At 37.1% G+C, this 16,554-nt stretch overlaps 2 protein-coding genes across 2 annotated transcripts in view; both read left to right on the forward strand.

Moving 5' to 3' along the window:
* Positions 1–15,476, forward strand: part of LOC107742952 (mitogen-activated protein kinase kinase kinase MLT-like) — a 47,884-nt gene extending 32,408 nt beyond the window's left edge. Inside the window, exons 12-20 of the mRNA XM_016556038.1 lie at positions 2,630–2,674; positions 2,767–2,794; positions 3,439–3,572; positions 5,346–5,408; positions 5,567–5,665; positions 10,865–10,981; positions 11,187–11,261; positions 13,427–13,577; positions 14,717–15,476. Of these exons, the coding sequence (XP_016411524.1) occupies positions 2,630–2,674; positions 2,767–2,794; positions 3,439–3,572; positions 5,346–5,408; positions 5,567–5,665; positions 10,865–10,981; positions 11,187–11,261; positions 13,427–13,577; positions 14,717–15,396 (1,392 nt within the window). The 3' untranslated portion in view covers positions 15,397–15,476. The remainder of the gene's footprint in view (positions 1–2,629; positions 2,675–2,766; positions 2,795–3,438; positions 3,573–5,345; positions 5,409–5,566; positions 5,666–10,864; positions 10,982–11,186; positions 11,262–13,426; positions 13,578–14,716) is intronic.
* A 669-nt stretch (positions 15,477–16,145) lies between these two features.
* Positions 16,146–16,554, forward strand: part of LOC107742973 (cell division cycle-associated protein 7-like) — a 2,744-nt gene continuing 2,335 nt past the window's right edge. Inside the window, exon 1 of the mRNA XM_016556061.1 lies at positions 16,146–16,157. Within this exon, the coding sequence (XP_016411547.1) occupies positions 16,146–16,157 (12 nt within the window). The remainder of the gene's footprint in view (positions 16,158–16,554) is intronic.

Raw genomic sequence — 16,554 nt, forward strand, 5'->3', positions numbered from 1 at the left:
ATTTTTTAAAGGGGTCCTATTATGCTCTTTTTCAAAGTCTTGATTTTGTTTTGGGGGTGTACTAGAACAGGCTCTCATACTAGGTTGTTCGAAAAACACATTATTTTTCACATATTTTACATTATTACAACACCTCTCTCCCCAGTCTGGCATGAACGGCTCGAATAGTTCCTGTATCAAATGAAGGCCCGCCTTCTGAAATATGAAATGTGCTGTGATTGGTTAGCTGGGCTAGTGTGTGTTGTGATTGGCAGCACTCGGTGCCTGGTCGGGAAATGTCATGCCCCTTACCATAGCCTCCTGCGAGCTTCAGTGTAAATATTGCGTCAATATCAAATCAATTTGAGCGCGATTTAAACCCGGATGATTGTAACCACTCTAAGTTCGTCTGCCTTGGGAAAGCTAGCGTGTCTCCGACATAGTGATAACACTCGTTGCCTTCTCTAGTGCAGCTCAACCAGGTCTCGTCCCATTCATCGATATTTGTGATATCACAAATCCCGTAAAATATGCGTTGTAGTCCAAACGAGTCGTTCGTTGTTGTTTTTAAAAAGTGATTTCTGTTAAATAAAATACCTCCTTTTGAAGTGGACTTTGAACTTTGTAACTTTCCAGATCTTTTTTATGCTCAAACAGTAACATTACAGACTAACTAAAGTTGAAAAAGTGAAAAAGCATAATAGGACCCCTTTAAAATTGATCAAACTCTAATGCAAAAAACACTCCATCTTTAAAAAAAAAAAAAAAGAAAGGTGTCTATCAACGACAGTAACATGACTCACAAAAATAAGTCAGTAAGAAATATACAATATAAATGGGATGAAATATGGTATACTGGCTGACTTCAGTTAACAGCCTTATTCAATTCAACAAGAGCCTCTGGATGAGAGTGCACTTTCATGACTGTTTCTAAACACACTTTTAATAAATGCGCTTGTTTTGATGTTGAGTAATGTACTAAAGCACATGTAAAGCGCTTAACTGTTGCATGTTGTTTGATATTACATTTAATGTATTTGAAATATACTAAAACACAGCTTCGGCATTACAATGTATAACTGCAAATATATTTAAATACATGGCATACAAGTTTCAAGAGAAATGACTGTATACAACTATATTTAGTTTATCATAAATGCTTGCCAGTACATTCAGCAGTACTTTAACCATATTTCAATGACAACAGAATTATGAAATTACATGTAAAGATGTACTTAAGTCCTACTTAAGTGGGTCAAAATCACTCGGAAGTTCAATTATCAATGTCCAAAAACATTACATTCAGTTTGCACACAAGTATATTCTTGTAAAGTATATTATTTAACAAGTACTGTTTGTAAAAGTATGTTAATGTGTACTTTTTTTCACAAGGAATGGTCAAACACGTTGTCCAATAAAGGAAATGTTGAGCAGGTGAAAGCTTTAAACTAGTTTGACTGTTTATCATCTAAATAATGATACATGAGGGTTCTTATAATTATTCGTACTGATTGAATTGGTGCCTGTTTGTATTGGTTCTTAATAAAATGTATTTATAAGCCACATTTCAGTCGTTGTATCCGCCATCTTGAATTTTTTTTTTCACTGAGTTCATCACAGTGCGTTTTAGTATGACCTGGGCATATTGACATCTCTAATCCAAATAAAAAAATGAGCATTAGTTCTGACACCATTAAAAATACTGATATTATTTCCCTCATTCCTCATTGTTCACTGGTGTGTCAGATATGTTGTTTTTATATTTATCCCTGCAAAAATGTATTTTCTTTATAAGAAATCTCTCTCATATCAATGATGTAAGTGAGACTGTAATACCTTTCTGTACCGATTGACAAATGATTAATATTGACGAAGATATATTGTGCAACAATCTGATGGAACTAGATTGTGCTCTTATAATTTTGAAGACATTTTATAGAATAATTAATTACCTTAAGCACATAGGATACAATTTCTCATCCTTTTAATAATAGTTTATGTAATTCAAAAACAAAATAATAAAAACAAAACGCTAGCTTTTACTTTAGCAAAAGCTTCAGTATTTGCTAATATAGAAAGTAGATGTTGGAAACACAGGCTGAGAACATGTCAAAAATAGCATCTAACAACAGTTATTGTTAACATCATTTTGGTAACACTTTACTTCAAGCCTTTATGTAGAATGCAATATAAAGATAATGCACATTGTAATGCATTATATCTATATCTAACCAAATGCATTATAATATTTGAAGCTTTGTTTGTCACGTGTTTTAACGCATTATACTTTCTAAAGGTGTAACAGTGAATAGATAAGTATTATATTGCAATATAACTGTGTTACAATTATTCCTGGGGTTTACACAATGCATTACAAGGTGCATAAAAGTTATAATTAATGCATTAAAACTACTTCTATAATGCATATTTTTACACATATGTAAATAAGGGATCACACCAATATTTTATTTTTTCATTACAATTGAGCGTCATATACTGTATTAAGACAGAATCAAAAATTGATGAATTGAGTGAGGGTACCCAATCGTTCTTGTTGATAATACTGATAAATCTGCACTTCTTTGTGCTGATATTAATGTAGGCTGTGTGCACACGTGAGTCTTTCTGTGCTTCTGTCTGTGTTTGACAGCTTCTCCCAAACCTGGCCATCCACTCCTGGACAGAAGAACATGTGGTGGGTAGAATATTTCTCAACAGAGCTGATCTGATCAGACTTCACCTTTAGATTTTTGTTCTTTTTTTAAACATATTTTGCATACTTTACAGCATTTCTGGATGGAGCAGATTTTTCAAGGTGAGATTCTTCATCATACTTATATTTATATTTATACAAAATTAAAATTTGGGGCCAGTGAGATTCTTTTTTAAAGAAATGAATACTTTTATTCCACAAGGGCACATTAAATTGATCACAAGTGACAGTAAAGACTTTCACAGTGTTACAAACGATTTCTATTTGAAATAAATGCTGTTTTTGGAACTTTTTACTCATCAAAGAACCCTGGAAATATTAAGCAGCGAAACCTGTTTTCAACATAATGTTTCTTGAGCAGCAAATTAACATATTACGATGATTTCTCAAGGATCGTGCAATGAAGACTGGAGTAATGATGCTACAAATTCAGCTTTGTATCGCAGGAATAAATTATATTTTTAAATAGAAAACAATTATTTTAAATAGTAATAATATTTCACAATATTACTCTTTTTACTGTATAAATGCAGCCCTGGTGAGCATGAGACTTGTTTCACTAAACATTCAAACAGTAGTGTATATTCAAATACAAATCCAGAATGGTGTCTTTGATGGTTAGCTTTTTCGGTAAAGGGTTCGAGGATACAAAATATCATTAGGTCAGTATAACAACAATAAACATTGATGCAGTTAAGTGAAAGAGTCCCTGCTAGGACAGAAACATAAGCGTGTGTGCTGTGTAGGTGATGGAGAGCTGCAGCAGTACGCCGAAATCTTCAAGCAGAATCACATCACAGGACAGAGACTGCTGCTGCTGTCCGAGACGGACATGAGAGATCTGGGTGTGACGTCTAAAGGACACATCATACATCTCAAGGTACCAGGCTGCTTCCTCCAGGACACTCTTAAGTGCTAATGCACTAAACAGCTCTTTGGCACACATTTAAATGTACTGGCACACTAAAGAGTGATATTTAAAATAATAACGTTACTTTTGTTATTTATTGTGGCATTGATGATTATTTCGAACATTATACAGTGGTGGCCAAAATTGTTAGAACACCTGACTCAGGTTTTTTTTTAGGTTTTGGTGTGTCCACTAGGGGTGTGCGATATTGGCAAAAAAGAATATCTCGATATTTTCTGGGATTTTATGGATAATGATAATTAGACGATATTTTGCTGAGTGTGTTATTGTGCTGGTACCTTAAGGACTGCCGTGGACAGCTGCCTCCTAAAGTTTTTGATATTCTTCATATTCTGTGCAGTGGTCAGTTCACCCTGATAGAAATTAATCTTTTCCAATAAGTTTAAACTGATTTAAAACAACAATTAGGATATTATTGCAGACGATATATATCGCACACCCCTAGTGTCCACCTTTTGCAGCAATTACAGCAGCACATCTGTCTGGAATAGTGTCAATATATTTCCTGAGAACTTCAACACTATTGTTATCCCATGACTTCTGCAACTCGAGCCAAAGGCTTTCCTCTGAATGTACAATAGATCTGTCCAGTTTATTTTACAACTCCAAATTTGCTCGATGGGGTTGAGGTCTGGACTTTGAGGGGGCCAGTCCATCATTTTTAATGTTCCAGCACATTCCTTCCGTCACAGGTAGTTCCGGCAATAGTTCGTTTTATGGGTTTATCGTAATTTCCAATTCAACAAAAACAACTGAAACCTCTTAAATATGCCAAGTGTCCTAACAATTTTGGCCACCACTGTAGTCACTAAAAACTTGAAAGTTCTTGAACACTCTAAAGTTCGAGTTAATAGGAAAGAATCTTAGCAGGCTTCTACATGTTTGTAGATTTTCCAAATGCCAGAAATGTGTATTTTGAATGGCACATGCTTCTCAGATTCAAAGTGCATGGTTAAATCCATCAATGCAACAGAGTTTCAAAATGCATTCATAGCTCTCATGAGTAAGGTCATTGAACCAGCTAATCCACAGGGCAGCAAAACCATGAATAAGATCTCCTTATTAGCTCAATTTCTTCTGCTAGACAGCAATGAGATTGAATGGAGAGAAAACAGAGACGTTTACTGAGGTCTCCAGCATCAGATTGTCCTCCTAAGAAACCCAGACCCAAACATCTGACATATATATCCTCTAGTTTCTCAACAAAGCTCAAACTGTGCTCAGAAAAGCCAAGATCCCAATATGAACTCATATGAAGATGCCACGTTCGTTTTGGAGCTTAATACTAGATTTCAACAATCGACTGATCTGCGTCTTGGACTTTTTTTTTTATTTCCGCCCAAGGAATTCTAGAAATATCCGTGACAGCGTTTGTACTAAAATGAAACTCCATTATATCATATTGCTATGCTTTGAAAGAGCAACCTCTGAGAAAAAAATGTTTCTTCCTCTGGGATAGCACACGTCTGATTGTGTAAGCCATTCGTGTGCGTGCTCCATAGAGAGCCTGATTTGTTGAATGAATTACTCTAGATGTATATGACATATGCCAGAGCACGAATTATATGTTCATAAGTGATACACAATGGTATTAATTGTTGTTTTGTTACAGGTAATAATTACGTTACATTCACACACAGCTGGTCATTGGCTGATTGTCAGTGCGCTGCATAAATCCCTCTCGTGGTGTTTTAAACGTTATGCCAAATCTTTCTTTTTCAGACCGAAATTGAGAAACTTACCCACGACTACCTGAACCTGTTCCACTTTCCGCCATTGATCAAGGCATGTGGTCTTTGTGGTTTCATCGCTTTCTAGATCTTCTTTTACATCAGAGTTGACATGAATTTGCATTTGAATAATCTCTACGCTGCTTTAGCTGAATTCTTCCTCATCCGTCACGGTCACAGCTAATGTATGTTAGCTTGTACATCCTCTCTCAGGATGGTTTGGCCACGGAGGAAGCAGAGGAGGAGTGGAGGAAGACTGTGAATCTGGAGTTGGTGTTTGGATATCACTGGAAAGCAGGCACAGGCCAAACGGTAAATTACAACACTGCATATCATGTGTGTCATAGTTACTGATTAATCTATGAAACAAAACTGAATCCATGTGATCTTTGGTTTTGGCGTCATTTTATTATGTTGCTCACAAGATGCTTGGGATGCTGTTATGCAGTTGAGTGTTTTGAGTGGTTGCCAGGGTCTTGTAGGCGGTTACCAGTGACGTAATGCGTAGTTTTAGTCATATCTATTAATAATTCAAAGATGCTTCAGAGATGCTGTTTAATTTCTGCATTAAATTTTATTGTGATATTTTCGGAGCATAAAATCAAACATGTTAGGGTGATAAAACTGCCCTGAAATCAATAATGAAGAAAAAGGCTTATTAAGAAAACCTTATTAAGTACTAAGGCATAAAAAACAATATAGAAAATAAGTAATGCTTTATATTTTAATTTAATTTCTTTTATTTTATAACTTATACTTATCAAAACTGATTCACTGCTTATTAACATTTTAAAAACTTCAGATTTTCAATTTTGAAACATTTCAAAAGTCAAATCATAGTCATGCGGTCCAACTAACATGCAGAGGTATGCAGAATTTTTTTTTAAAAGAATATGATATGTCTCTTAAAACACTGAATAACATTTTATGATTTAAGGCAACGTTAGTTCAGGTTGAAAAATGTCATGCGGTGCGACTCCCCAAAAACGTTGACGTTCCTGAGTTAAAAAAATTCTTTGATATTTGTAAAAAATAAATTAATAAATAACTTGAAATATATTTTACAACTTTTTGGAAATGAATGAGATGTGGACAATCACATGCATTCATGAAATTGATGTTTACACCACATTTTAAATTGGAAATGGCACCAAGATGATTACATTGTGGTTCTCTTTAAGCCCTAAGATTTCTTTGTTATTTACCATAATCATTTTTGCATCTAGGTCTGTGTATCATCTGCCGCGTTAACAGGAGGCTTTTGTTGGAGACGTGATAACTGAGATGTTTTGTCACAATTGCTGTGCTCCTTGATTTGAAGTTGTCTTCCTCAAGTAAAAGATGCCTGTTGTCTCCTCCGAAGACTGACCACCGTCTCGCTAACGCATTTTCCATTCCCAAGCCTCTTGTGTTTGTTCCTCTTTTTTGTTCTCTTAAAAAGGGCCGCGAGAGATAAATAATTTTTCATCCAAGACGACGCGTAGCATCCACCCCCTCTTGCCGGCGAGCCTTTGTTTGGGCCCCTGACACAAGAGAGCGACTGCGTCTTCACTTGCCATTTGAATTTAATCAAAAATTTAGCCAGAAGTCATTTTCTTTTTAAAAGGCAAATGTTATTTAATCTTTCAGCTGTTCATTGTCCCATCATAAATAGTCCCCTTTCAAGGCGTGCGGCGGGGCTGAAGCGGGGCCGCTAATTGCCTCCTATTTCTCTGACATGTGGTGGTTTGGTTGGGAGGAAGCTCAGCGGGAAGAAGGAAACAGGAGTCTGAGAAAATGAGAGCTAATTATTTTCCCCTGCCTGGTGTCAGCCTCCGTGTCAGCCTTGTTTTTACAAACTGCAAGGTTTTTTGCACTAAATAAAACAAACCCGAGTTTTTTTTTTGCGCCTTTTTTGCTCGCTCTCTCTCTCCGTCTCCATCTCTCTCTCTTTCCTGGCGGTGTCGTGGTACCAGCTGCACTTCTCAAAGCCTAAATGAGACCCAGCGATTGTGCTTTGCCCATCTGACAGCACAGAGTGTTTCTGTTAATGAGGATATCAGGGCTTAGTCGCCGGAAAGGTGCTGAATTATGTATGAGGTGTCATTAGACGCTTACCACGCTGGCCGTCATTACCGCACATTGTTTCTGCCGCTGCTATTAGGCAGGGCTAACGTTTGGCAAACGCTTGGTCAGCGCTCAGCCGACGTGTTACTGGACGCCTTTAAGCCCCGTCCAAAACAAACAGGCACACGTTCACGATTGCCTTTTCTCGCTCCCTCGCCTCTCGCGTGAGGAAGAGGGCTTGTTCTCTGTCGAGATGTTGTGTAAGTGAACAGCCATGTGCTTTAAGCGGTAAACTTTGACCTCGGCACCGGGCTGGCAGATTGGACGGATCATTACCGCTCTGCCCAGCGCGCTCGGCTCAGCCGTTTCTTGCATGGCCTCTCAGAAAAGGGCCTCATCTCCATTGCTAATGTGAATGAGAATGGATGTTAAGGTCTCCCGCTCATGTTATGCCTGAGAAACGAACACGGTCGCTTCTCTGCACTCTGATCTCTTAGCTTCAGTCTTCACATCATTCTGTCTCAGAAACACGCGTGTGTGAATGAACACCGGTTGACATTCAAACATTCATTCTCACGCTTGGCTTCCTCTAGGATGTGCTTGCGTTTACACGCCACACCTTAAAGTTCAACATTATCTGTAACACTCAAAAAGCTAGCGTTAAGTGTGTCCATTTATGAGCTTTCTTCTGTTGTCCTATTGTACGTATTCAAGGCCCAGATGCACCAATCTAACATAAATGAACTAGAAGCAACGAAAAGTGTACCGCGGTGTGTCATATTGCCTGAGTTTGCACCAAAAATTTGTGCTTGAACACACCACAAATACTACAGCCAATGGCCAACTAGCACGTAACTCTCCACACCAGCAGGTAGTAGTAGTCTGCATCTATCAATCAAAAGGAAAACCAGAACTAGCGGTGCGTTAAAAACAGCATATATCGCCCTCCGAAGAGCACTTTGGAGTGAAAACAATCATGGCCGCCACATTGAAGGTTTCGTTCCAAACCAAAGTGCTCAAAACTGGCCACTGCAAAGGGCCCTTCGGAAGGACTTCGGGCCCCCATGATCCTCTGCTCTGATTCTTTCCATGATGGTGCCTCCGTGTGGGCACTTCAAGAAACAATTGTTTGGTCCCCTACACCCTTCAACCCTTCAAAGCTCTCACTCCGGAGGGTAAACCCTTTGAAGGGATTAGGGCATAGGGATGAGCCCTTGCAAATGGAACGCAGGGTAGGACTGCGGATATTCAAGCTGTAAACAAAGAAGTGCGTGTTTACCATTTTCACACCAATCTCTCTCACCACAGACAATGGCCCTGTCCCAATTGGAACACTTCATGTGCACTTGCGGTCTTACGGACTTACAATGGCCGCCGTGTTCGTGTGTTCGTTAAGTTCATGTCCCATTCGTCATTTTAGCATTCAGAAGGGTGCTCGCGAGCGCCCCCTTTGCGGCCTCGATCCTCACTTCTGCATTACGTCACGAAAGTGCGGACTAAGAGGAAGACCGCGAGGGTTTAGGGTGCGATTTGGGACAGGGCCATTATCTGAATATTTGGAATTACTGTCGAGTCTGAGTGCACCTTGTAGTAGAGCTACAGTAGATTCTGGATAAATTGAGAATCACGATTTTTTTTTTTGTCTCAAATAGAGATCACGATTCTCCCACGATTCTGAACTAAACAAAATAATGTGTGACAAAATATTAATTGCTGCAGTCTATTTGAAAGTGCTTAATTAATTGAAATGGATTATTAAACATTTGAATATAGTATATGTATTTAAAATATACTATATTTAATACACCAATTTTCGATATTAAAATTATGAAAAATTGGTTTGAATGAATGATTCAATGACTCACTCATAAACACTTGTTTCATTTCGGGATGAATCAGCGTTTTTGAACGAATCCCGAATGAATTATTCAATGACAAATACATTTTTGAACTGTCACTTGTCGCCACCTAGTGGCAAAACAATGCAATCACCACAAACGCTATTTGAAGCGCCAGTTACTATCAAAAGGGTATACGCTCTATTTTGATCGCTACCATAGACATCAATGTTTGTATCCGAACTATAAACTTTCACCCCAGTATTTCTGTGATAATATGAATGACTGTAAGACAGAAATAATGCTGTGTAGTTGAAAAGACTGTTTGTGAAGCTGTTTCTAGAGTATTAGTCCTAAACAACTGAGTGTGAGATGTTTGTTAATGTTTTTATCTTATTTTTTTATTTTTGAATCTTTCACGTTACACATGACGTCAGAGCCCATTCAAACCGAGGTGGCGCGTGCAGCTTGAATGCAGCTTCCAAAAGACAAAAAATTGCCGAATAATATTTTTTATATTTGATACAATCACACCGGCGTGATTAGTACGTTCAGTGCGGCACATCAGCTGAGCCAGAAACACGCGTTTTTACAGCGCTGTGCATTATAACACACACGATTAAAAAAGTTAGACAGTTTCATCCTTGTCCAGTGTCCCCGCTATTTCTCTCCAGAAGTTATCACCAATAAAAATATCTTTGTATTCGTTTAAACTAGAATTGTGTGGATTTCTTACAATCTCTTACTGATGAGATGTTGCCGTCTCCAGTTGTTGTTCTGCCTCCTCTGTTTGATTTTCGACTGTTAGACAATGGTACAGATCAGTGTTGTCACCTTGTGGACTGATCTGTCAGAATGTTTACGATGCAGATGTTGAAATTTCCGCCACAAATACTGTACATATAGCCTACTGTATATGCATAAAAAAAATAACAAAGTATACTTTGACAAGAGGGGAGCAACCACCCAAAATTACTTAGGAGCTGTATAGCAGCGTGCTAAACACTCAGAATAGGTGACTTCTGCACAGGGAACCGTCACGCACATTAAATGATATCTTAAATCATGAAACTGAGATTTGCTACTCGTGATTGTGTTTACGACTGTCACCAATTCCTGAAAAATTCCTATAGACTTACACTGAAAGATGGAGCTTGAAGATCAGAATCACAGAGATGAATTGAGAGTAGCCAAAACACTCTAGAACCAAATAATAATAATAAAAAACACTCAGAATATCTTAGCAGCACCCTGGCAATCACCCACAAGTTGTGTATGGGAAAGAAGTGTTACTTCAGAAAATTAGAAAATCGAGATATTACTTTTCTAAGCTATTAGATTTAAAATTGTCGACCTGGAAATGTGAAAATCTATTTAGATTAAAGTGTACAGGGTGGTGTAACCCAGGTTTGTGCTTTGCAAAAAGAGCCATTAAAGCTCAAGTGTGATTTGAATACACATTATCGTCCTCTAGGTTGTGCTGTTGGGTTATATCGCCCTCAAACAGCTCAAATCGTACAGGTCTACATTTCTGTTCGGCCACATTTACCTACATAAGATGCTACAGTTTAACCTCATTCTACCGACTGTTGTCTCATCTGTATCTCTGTATTTCTGACCTCCACAGGACTGCAAATGGAAAATGTACATGGAGCTTGATGGGGATGAGGTGGCAATCGCATATATCAAAGACGTGACCTTTAATGCCAACAGACCAGACGTAGATGTATTAAAGATGACCAAGGTGAGAAATGTCATGGATCAGTGTAAATTACGTCTCCATTATGTTTGTACTGTGTTTTGAGGAATGCAGGAGACTGAGGTCGTATAGCAGACCAACACACGTTTTAAATGTGTTGTGAGTAGATGCTTGTTATGATGCTGTCATGCCTTTCAGCCTTAGGTTGATGTGCTTTACGGTTTGTGGTAAAATCTAAATTACTCTCCAGCCACCGTTTGTGATGGATAAGTGGATCGTGGGGATTTCTGGCACACAAACCGTTGACTGCACAGTAAACTATGAGGTAAGTACCAAAACAAAAAAGACTAGGTCCACAGTACAGTCTACATGAAATAGTGTTCTGAATGTACTTACTACATATTTGCTATAGTACAAGTAGTAATTAAAACCTAAAAACCTATACCTAACCTATAAGTCCATGTAGTTACTTTATATTACTTAATACTTTCAGTGCAGAGCATATCCTGTAAAATAAAGTGCAACCAATTCTGCAGTGTGACATTTTTGCAGAGTGAAACTGCATATTCTGTAAGAAAATACAATGTTAGACAAGACTTGATTTTGATTATTGGTTAAAAACTTGAATAGGTTTGGTGGTGACAACAATTGAAAGGGAAAGTGGCAGAGCAAGATTCTGAATAATGTGCACAAATGGGCACAACAACAATACCCGTGTGAAAAGATGTACTATTTAGCATAAAAAGAGCACTTGTTACAAAAATAATATATTTTAATAATTATATGTATTGAAGTGAAAACTGAAAGCTTTATTAAATATGAATGCATGTTAATTGCAATAAAAATGTATTATAGTAATTTCACAATAACTTGTCTTTTAAATGTGGAGTACTGTCGAATGTACAAACACACATTTATGGTAAACTGTTAATATTTTCTATTAAAACTTGTATGTCGTGTATCTACACAACCATTCAAAGGTTTTTGAACAGTAAGATTTTTAATGTTTTTTTTAGAGTTTAAAGAAGTCTCTTCTGCTCACCAAGCTTGCATTTATTTGATCCAAAATACAGCAAAAGCAGTAATATTGTGGAATATTTTTACTATTTAAAATAACTGTTTTCTATTTGAATATATTTTACGATGTAATTTATTCCTGTGATCAAAGCTTATATATTGTAATGATGATGTTGCAATTTAGTACATTTATATTACATTTAAATGCAATATCACACTGCATTTAAAATTATATTCAGGTTCTTTACATGTATGTATTTAGTATGTTAGTCAACACATCAAAATAAGTGTACTTCTTTAAAACATGACAATTTATCAACATAATGATTTAAAATGAAGAAACAGTCGTGAAATTGTCTCTTTAAGTAAACTTGAGTGGCCTTTTTGATTAATATTAGTATGAACACTTTTGAAATATATAATGTTAAGTTTCAAAGTACATTACAAGTGCACATTAAATACAATTAAGTACACTTCTTTTTCACATGGGTAGGAACTCATATTAAGAAAGTAAATAGTAAAAAAGTTATTTTAATTTCATGTTAAATATACAACGTCAACATTTCACTGGACATTTTGTCATTGTAGAGAGTAATTTCAAATACACAACGCAGTATGCTTTTAAGAAAACTCTTCTAAACAGTGACAACTTTCTAAACAGTGTAAAATTCATTAGGTATATTTGCAATCTGTATGCAAAATGTGCAAGGAGTTTAAAGAAGTCTCTTCTGCTCACCAAGCCTGCATTTATTTGATCCAAAATACAGCAAAAGCAGTAATATTGTGGAATATTTTTACTATTTAAAATAACTGTTTTCTATTTGAATATATTTTACGATGTAATTTATTCCTGTGATCAAAGCTTATATATTGTAATGATGATGTTGCAATTTAGTACATTTATATTACATTTAAATGCAATATCACACTGCATTTAAAATTATATTCAGGTTCTTTACATGTATGTATTTAGTATGTTAGTCAACACATCAAAATAAGTGTACTTCTTTAAAACATGACAAAAGATTATGAAAACATAATGATTTAAAATGAAGAAACAGTCGTGAAATTGTCTCTTTAAGTAAACTTGAGTGGCCTTTTTGATTAATATTAGTATGAACACTTTTGAAATATATAATGTTAAGTTTCAAAGTACATTACAAGTGCACATTAAATACAATTAAGTACACTTCTTTTTCACATGGGTAGGAACTCATATTAAGAAAGTAAATAGTAAAAAAGTTATTTTAATTTCATGTTAAATATACAACGTCAACATTTCACTGGACATTTTGTCATTGTAGAGAGTAATTTCAAATACACAACGCAGTATGCTTTTAAGAAAACTCTTCTAAACAGTGACAACTTTCTAAACAGTGTAAAATTCATTAGGTATATTTGCAATCTGTATGCAAAATGTGCTATTAAGGTTATAAGGGGACATGTTTAAGCTGGTGCCTTGTCTCCTGCCAGGGTAACGTGAGATCTCCTAAGTGCACGAGACACGAGCACAGAGTGCAGTGGAGTCCAGACAGCGGGAGGGACGTGATCAGACCTGTAGAGCTGGTCATTGAGACGGCGCCAAGCATCAGGGAAGGTCACAACAGAAGCAGGTCCAACTCAGGTAATACAATACTGATTGGTAGAGAGCTTGTTTGGTGTCATATTCAAATTAATTATATTGAACTTTCTTTTGAAAGGCAATATAATATATAGCAATTGAGAACTGGGTAGTAATTGATCACATGTAATCTGGATTACGTAATCAGATTCCAAAAAATTAAGTACTTATTCAAGATTCAATTACATTTTAAAATACTCAAATTAGACTTTTTTATTGGTTATAAGATTACATATTACAATTTTTCATGCAGTTTGGAATCAGTAACAGACTACAATTTTCAAGTAAACTACCAGTTCTGTATATATATAAATTGTACAATTGTATTTTAAATATACATATATGTGTGTGTGTGTGCGTGTGTGTGTGTCTCTGTGTGTGTGTGTGTGTGTGTGTGTGTGAAATCTGGAATCTGAGGGTGCAAAAAAACCCAAAAAACTATTGAGAAAATCGCCTTTAAAGTTGTCCAAATGAAGTTCTTAGCAATGCATATAACTAATCAATTGATCTATTTACGGTAGGAAATTTACAAAATATATTCATGGAATATGATCTTTACTTAATATCCTAATGATTTTTGGCATAAAAGAAAAATCGATAATTGTGACCCATACAATGTATTTTTGGCTATTGCTACAAATATACCCCAACGACTTAAGACTGGTTTTGTTGCCCAGGGTCACATATAACAATTATAAACATATATATAACAATTTTTACACAAAATTGTACATTGTATGCAAATGTCATTCAACCCTACTATCAAGTTTTTGAGTGAAAAATAATAAATTATCTTTAATTTATAGGTAAATTAACTAGTTTCTACTGAGTAATAGCTTAATGTGGAATGTAATCCTGTTACTTTATTTTGTATGCTTTTATTTTTTTATTTTATTTAATGTTATTTTATTTTACAATTTTTGGGCTGTTGTATTTGGAAATAAAAAATACTAATAGCAATTACAAACATTTGGATATCAGTGTTGCAAAAATTGCAAACCCCACATGAAATGTACAATAAATAAACCAGCTGCAATGATATTTAGCTTGACCTTCTGAGATTAAATGTCCTGTCAGCCATATTTTGCATATCCATGGAAAATGTCTCGGTTTCTCATTCTATTATTCTGTTCCTCGATCAGGTGTTGATCCCAGATGGATTTACAGTCTGAGAATGAAGCAGTGGAGAGAGCAAGCTGCCCAGGAGTCCACAGGCAAGATGACCCTCCCTCAGTTCCTCTCCGTCATCGGGAACCAATCATCGTACACCGCCGCTGTCAGGAGATCGCACAATCTCAGCCCTCTCACTCCATGGACAGACTCGCGGAGTTCCTCTCCCACCCTTTCCGTCAAACTCTCTACCATCCATCTGGGGTCAAAGGGCAGCAGCCCGTCAAGCACGACATCTGAGAGCACCTTGGAGCGAGAGCGGCCCCCTAGTGCTGGAGATAAACACAACTACCACAGAAAAGCATACTACACGTTTAAAACCAACGGAGGAGGAAGAGGAGAAGTGGAAGCCAGAAGGCCTAATCAGATGTCACAGAGAGGATCCAGAGGCTTGCAACATGCTGGACGGCCCCGAAACAACAACTCCTATATAACACCGTCTAACCACCAACGCCCAATACCGGGGATGTCCGTTGTCACTGAGGGGGTGAAGCAGAAAGGGGCGTCTGTAGAGGCCGGGTCTGGTGATGGGGACTGGATTAAAGTAGAAAGAAAGAAACCTAATAAACAGGAACATAAGCACCAGGAAGTGAGGCAGGGCAGAGGCCGGCCGCGCAGAGGAGGGAGAGGCGGTGGGCGTGGCCGAAGTTGAGTGCTTATAAAGCGTTACACCGTGTCCTAACTAGCCAAGATTCCAGCGACAAGCAATTTGGGTGTCCATACCAGACGCGACGCGGCAGAATCAATCAAATATCATTGCCAATCAAAAGCGCGTGTGGTCGGGCTCTCTCTGGAAGCGCACTGCACTCGCAACGAAATACGTTTATAATGTAATTCATAAATATTAAATCTTTTTAAGATTATTAAATGTACATACTGAGTGACTGATACCATCTTTGTTATGGAATACGCTTGTTGGTTCGCATTGAGTTCACAGTTTTATCATTTAATTTGTATAATTTGTATGTTGTTGTTCCAGCCACGACGTTGCGGAAATAGAAACCTTTTCTACAATAGAAATTTCACGTGTCACCGTCGTGGCTATAGTTAGGACAAAACCTCTGATTAACATGGAAAAGATACCTTTTATCACTTGTCGTGGCCTCGCGTTGCGTGTAGCTAGGACATGGTGTTATGGTTTCTACAATGGTTTCTATTTCCGCGATGTCGCGGCTGGAACAACAACATACAAACTATATGACAGTATATCATCTTAGGTGATTATGCACTTTATAAAAACTTAAACGTGTCTAATGTGAGTTTGAATATCATTTAGCGTGAGCTTATAGCCATACTGAAAGCAACAATAGATAGTTAACCTCAGATTTTGAAAATAAATTAAAGCAAACATGTTCATTAAAACTGCAAACACATTGCGAACCAACAAGAATTTTTTCCATGATGACAAAGATGGTATCAGTCACTCAGTATGTACATTTAACAATGTTAAAAATGTTTGATATTTATGAATTAGATTATAAACTTATCCATTTCGTTGCGAGTGCAGTGCGCTTCCAGAGAGAGCCCGCCCACACACGCTTCTGATTGGCTGTGATATTTGATTGATTTTGTCTAGTTTGGACACCCAAATTGCTTGACGCTGGAATCTTGTCGTGTCGCGTGTAGTTAGGACCAAGCGGCAACCTCCCCCTCTCTCTCGTGAAGCCAACAAGGAAGTGACTTAAACTGTAATTCATCAACTGGCCGCTAGAGGCTGGCTGCAAAAGGGAGTCAATCCCATAGACTCCCCATGTTAAAATGCCCAACTTTACAGCAGAAAAAAACATGTTTACAGCCTGGTTCAAAAAAT

Source organism: Sinocyclocheilus rhinocerous, unplaced genomic scaffold, assembly GCF_001515625.1.
Source record: "Sinocyclocheilus rhinocerous isolate Xijiao unplaced genomic scaffold, SAMN03320098_v1.1 scaffold45, whole genome shotgun sequence".
In the NCBI taxonomy this organism is placed as follows: Eukaryota; Metazoa; Chordata; class Actinopteri; order Cypriniformes; family Cyprinidae; genus Sinocyclocheilus; species Sinocyclocheilus rhinocerous.